This window comes from Acartia tonsa, chromosome 9 (genome assembly GCF_053477335.1).
Source record: "Acartia tonsa isolate MP-2025a chromosome 9, ASM5347733v1, whole genome shotgun sequence".
NCBI classification, from domain to species: domain Eukaryota; kingdom Metazoa; phylum Arthropoda; class Copepoda; order Calanoida; family Acartiidae; genus Acartia; species Acartia tonsa.
Genome location: NC_137268.1, coordinates 8,083,168 through 8,088,849, shown reverse-complemented (window position 1 = coordinate 8,088,849; position 5,682 = coordinate 8,083,168). Strand labels below are relative to the sequence as shown.

Sequence of the window (5,682 nt, the reverse complement as noted above, 5' to 3'; positions counted from 1 at the left end):
TCAATAGTGTTCATGATATTAAAAAAACAGGAGGGTTGTTTTACAAATCGAGTATATAGGTACCTATAGGTATATACAAACAAAATATGAATTCTAGTTATTTTTTAGCACATTACAAATGTCAATGTAAACTAAAGTTAAAAATAGAATTTTTGAAGGTTTTTTTTCAAATGTTTTGGAAGATTTCTTTTGTACATCATATTTTTAAACATAATCCTATTATATATGTATAATCTTTTTGTATTCAAATCTATAATTTTTTCAGATATAAAACGACAACAAAGGAAGTTTAGTGATGAATAAAACAAATACTTATGGAAAAACTACACGTCCAAATTGTAATAAAACAAAAAAAACTGAATAAATTATAAAAAAAGATAATAAAATTTGTATACATATACGTTAAATTTTTTCTTATCTTTCATATATTTTTCTAAGCTTATTTAAGGTCGTTGTATTTTTGATAACAATTTTATTAGTGAAACACTCTTTTGTAATATTTTACAAAAATGGCGAACCTTCAAGATAGAGTTTTACAGAACCAACAAGTAAGTTATATGCCCCTCTATTTTTCTTTATTAGCAAAGCTACTCTATAATTCCAAATGTCCGTCCATCGGTCTGTATGTCAGGCAAAAGTGGTTCTATTCAAGATACACTGCTGAAAGTTTCCCATTATTAAGGAGCCTAATCAACTATACAACATATATGGCTGTCGGAATACTTTTTAGCAGGTTTTTGGCTATTTATAATTTTTTTCACTGTTTTCACAATATCTTTGTTATTTTTCGTCTTCTTTTTAAATGTTAGTAGATAAAGATTTAGATATCAAAACTGAATTTCCCGTCGTTCAAAGATTAAAGGAAAGGACCTTTTTTTATTTCCCCCCCCCCCCCCCCATATCTTTGGCTTTTTTACTTATGGCATTGAAATTCTTCTATTGTCATGAGTTTCAAAGCTAAGATCTTGTTCCATATAACTTATTTATATGAGTATAATAGTTTTTCTTAAAGCAAAATCTACTTTTCTTGTAGCGAAACTACTCTATAATTCTATACAATGGACAGTGCGTCAATCCAACCATAACTGTATGGAGAAAATGTTATTTTCTCAGTTGCTATTTAAAGTGACCTTTTGAGATTTTTTATAAAGACTGAATACTAATAGAATATACCCCTTTTCATAGAGCATCCAATATGCCACTTACTTTGATTATCGGTCTGTCGGCAATGCTATAAGAGACATTACCATATATTTTCAAAAGGTTTCGTGATTTTATTTTAAATCAAAATCACATATTCTCTTTATTTCTTTTTTGTGACCATTGAACATATACGCTATATCTCTTTTCGTTTATCCATCAAAAATCGATTTTAGAGTTTTTTTTTGTTTTTTAAAAGGAAGGTCAATAAAAAAAAATTATTTTAAATCTAATATTAATGTTATTGTTAAGGATGACCGTTTTAAAGATCTTCCTTTGGTTGCATTCAGAAGAATTCTCTATTTTCTAACAGCCAAGGAAATCAAAGTGCTTAGAAAGGTTTCATCATGGTAATTCTTTTATTTTTTTAAAACCAAAAACACAACAGTTAGCTTTTTTCAATTGTAAAATTTTGGCATAAATGGATTTCTCAATCAGTTAGAACTGCTACAAATCTAATTATGCCTCAAGCAATTTTACCAGTTAATAATTATCAAAATTAAGACACATAATTTTATTACTCTAAGTCTATGCTTTTTTAGGGGAGGAAGAGGGGTAAAGTACATAATTAAATAAATAATAACATGATTATTTATTCAGCATTATTTTTTTTTAGGTTTTTTGAAGCAATATCTATGGAATTCAAAGATATATTTGAAACATACAACATAACATTCAATTCTAAAAATAAAAATGACGTTTTCAATGTTCTTCAAGTAGCTATGGAAAGACCTTATGGGCCAGATATCAATTTAAAAGTTGAGTTAACAGCCAAAGTTGAATCTTCCATAAAGGGAAAGGTTTTGTCAAAGTTTAAAGAAAGATTTGTAAATCTCAAACTTGAAATTACAAGTGAAGAAGAACATTTTGTAAAGGAACATTTTCCTGAAAATCTTAGATTTTTGCAGATACAGTTTGAAGGAGAATATTTTGGTCAAGATGTGTTTGAGGAAGCTTTAGCTAGAAATGAAAATTCACTAACACATCTTGATATAGATGGTATCAAATTATTTAGTAATTTCAATTTTACAATACCTCCTCTAAAACAGTTGAATACATTGAATATTTCAAATGCAAGTGAAAATGTTGTCTTATCCTTGTTAAAAGGAAGCAAAGATACACTTGAAAGTTTACATATTTCTAATGTTGAAAATCTAAAACTTGATGATTTGAATCTTATATCATTTCCAAGGGTAGAAAAGCTTTCTGTTGACAAAGTTGAAATATCTGCTGTTACAAAATTCATAAGTGGATGTAAAGATACTCTCACTGAATTAAAGATTATTGACAATTACAACAGAATTGATATCACTGATATAAACTTGTCAAACCTGAAAAAGCTTGAACTAGAATTTGTTGTCAAATATTCTGCAATCAACCTAGTTAACTCTTGTAAAGATACTGTTAGTGTTATTAAGATCAGTAGAATTGAGAATCTAGATAATCTTCATTTCAATGATATTCCATTGCCGAATCTTAAAACACTTGATTTAAAGCACATTGACAAGGATACTGTCAAAAAATTAGTTATTGTAGGTAAAGATACAGTTAGTGAACTTACAATAGGAAGAGTTGAAAATCTTAATTTCAATGATAATGATTTCAATGATATTCTGCTACCTAACCTTAAAAGACTTAATCTAGAATATGGATTGGATAAAAATGCTGTGATTGCTTTGGTGAAAGCAGGGCAGTACACTATTACTGAATTGAAAATTCACTGTGCTGTTAGATATTTTAATTATACTGATGTGAGTGAATTACAACTACCAAATCTCAACAAACTTGACTTAAGATACATTCACAGAGATGCTGCACTTGCTTTCATTGATAAAAGTAAAAATACTCTTACTTCCCTGAACATTTCTGATGTTAAGAATCTTTCTGCTCTAGATATAATTGATCTACCAATGTCAAACCTTGAAAAAGTTGAATTCAAAGATATTAACAAATATGCTGCATTGGAAATTATAAAAATGAATCCAAACAACATCTCTGGAATTAAAATGGAATCTATTTTTAATATTGGCGATGTTCTTCTTGATGATGTTTGGGTGCCAAATCTTAAAAGTCTTAACCTTAAATATGTAGACAAACACATGGTCCTAGCCTTGATTAAAGCAGGCAAAGATACCATCAAAGAGCTAAAACTGTATAGTGTTAATGAACTTGATATTGTCAATGTGAAAGACTTGAAAATAAAAGATCTTAACAGACTGGAATTACAATACATAGAAAGAGAAATTGCTATAGCATTGGTTAGTGAGAATAAGAATACATTACATGAAATACATATAGAAAATGTGGATATTTCAGAGGTTGAAATTTTGAATATGAACATAAGCCACCTAGAAACTTTGTATGTCAAACCAAGTAAACTTAATTGAAAACTTAAAAACAGCAATGTGTGATATTCTGAGGGCTGCCAGTACATATGTATATGGAAAATACATGAAAGAACTAATCTAACATTGTGGTATGCGGCAACTCTGGGCCATGCAGAAACCAAGACATTATAGTGATGCTACGCACCCAGCTAAATCCTGTTATTCTACAATTGTAAAGCCACCTGAAAATATGTCAGATAACGGTATTGATTTCATCTCTCAGTTGTCCTGCAAATGGAGGGAGGGGTGTTACCCCTCCCTCTCCCTTCTTAAGCACCGGAACCTTCCCCTTCAACCACCAAGTTATCAGCACCACCTCAGCCCTGAGGATAAAGGATCTAAGCCTTCCCTCACCTGATAGAATCACCCCCACACAGGCTGTTGTTGTCACAGTAATCATCAAACCTTCCCTTTTTAGTACCCAGACCTACCACTCAACCCCTCTATGCTTATCTACCTATTGTGCTGTTCCATGGGCTATCCTGCCTCCCCTGGACAGGGATAGCCATCTACCTAACCATTGCAACTATCTATGTTTTACTTGTATGATTTACCTTTAACTATCTTTATTCCTAATCCATATGTATTTATATTATGTTGTACAACTTTAGTAATCCTTAGACCTTCAATAAAGGAACAACTGAATAGATGCTGTTTATTATTTAGTGATTGCTAGAGAAGCGTAGCTTCTCTATAGTATAGGTGTCCACGTCTGTTCACACTGCCGTAGTCATTTTGAACTCTGGTGTCTGCCATTTACCCTAGGCGGATACCACAACATAACAAAAAAATATGTATATAGTTAACCATTTATGTCTACCTATCAATGAAATACATCTAAGCCTATCTTGACAAATAAGCTATTGATCCATCTCATCCCTATGCTATCTTCATACAGGCAAATATACAGGGCGTTTAAAAAAAACTGCGTTTTCCAAATTTGGGAAACAACCATTAGGAGTACAAAAAAAATAATTATTTATTTACTAAGTATATTTGCGATTACTTTTATTTAATGAAATCTTCTAATTTTTAACATGTACAAAACGGCCTGCTGTATTGCATCAAGATCCATGACAGATCTATATAGGAAATAAACGTCTACAATCGAGCTCATATTCTCCAAGTAAAGAATGTTAAAAACTCATAGTGCTCTAATAATCCCTCTTAAATTCTCATTGACCAGAACGATAAGACCAATTATTCTACTTTTAGCATCATTAATTCAGTTTTTTTAATTCATGTTGCTATTTGAATAACATTGAAGTATTTGATTTCTATTCATAACACAGAAAATTTAAATTTATAATATAGTAAATCTAAGAAAACTTAGTTTTAATATAAATTGATTCGTGCGACACTCCCGTAATGTGGTCTGATATTAAACTAAACATTTTAACCCTTTCAGGACGAAAATTTGAAATGAAAAATATTAGGTGTATATTCTTTTAAAAATGTTTTAAAAAATGAGGCAAAACGTTATATCGTGTATTGTTACATTAAATATAGATAAAACAAAAAAATACTGAATAAATCAGTTAAACAGATATTATAAAATAAGACGTTAAAGTCGTAATCTTTATGTGCAACTTAATATTTTTAAAAAAAAGAGAGAGAACGGGTCGATAGAGAGAGAGGTAGAGAGAGAGAGAACGAGGGGATAGAGAAAAGAGAGAGAGAGAGAACGGGGGGATATATATAGAGAGAGAACAGGGGGATAGAGGGAGAGAGAGAGAGAGAGAGAGAGAGAGAGAGAGAGAGAGAACGAGAGAGAATTAGGGGATAGAGAGAGAGAAAGAAAGAGAGAGAACGGGGGGATAGAGAGAGAGAAAGAAAGAGAGAGAACGAGAGAGAATTAGGGGAGAGGACATAACAGTTTCAAAAATTTTATTGTCAAGTTTAAATTCAATAGGACAATTCTAATATGCCTAAATTAACAATCAGAACTATCTGTTAGGGATATTCGGATGGACAGACCAACCCCCACTGTAGAAAAGTTTCGCTTTTAACAAGAAATAGATCATTAATATTATGCAATCCCTTTTCAAACTGACCAATAAATGAGGTCCATACTGGCAAGCTATGTTGGGAATAT

At 30.9% G+C, this 5,682-nt stretch overlaps 1 protein-coding gene across 1 annotated transcript; it reads left to right on the top strand.

The window, feature by feature from the left end:
• Positions 1-484: 484 nt before the first annotated feature.
• LOC145327715 (uncharacterized) lies at positions 485-4,359 on the top strand. Its single transcript, XM_080171271.1, has 3 exons — positions 485-548; positions 1,453-1,550; positions 1,817-4,359. The coding sequence occupies exons 1-3, from the start codon at positions 510-512 to the stop codon at positions 3,585-3,587; spliced, it is 1,908 nt and encodes a 635-aa protein (XP_080027397.1). The 5' UTR covers positions 485-509; the 3' UTR covers positions 3,588-4,359.
• Positions 4,360-5,682: the final 1,323 nt, after the last annotated feature.

Coding starts and splice junctions, on each gene's coding strand:
- LOC145327715 (XM_080171271.1), top strand. CDS start 510: ATGGCGAACCTTCAAGATAGAGTTTTACAGAACCAACAA. Junction 549..1,452: donor GAGTTTTACAGAACCAACAA/GTAAGTTATATG, acceptor GTTATTGTTAAG/GATGACCGTTTTAAAGATCT. Junction 1,551..1,816: donor CTTAGAAAGGTTTCATCATG/GTAATTCTTTTA, acceptor ATTTTTTTTTAG/GTTTTTTGAAGCAATATCTA.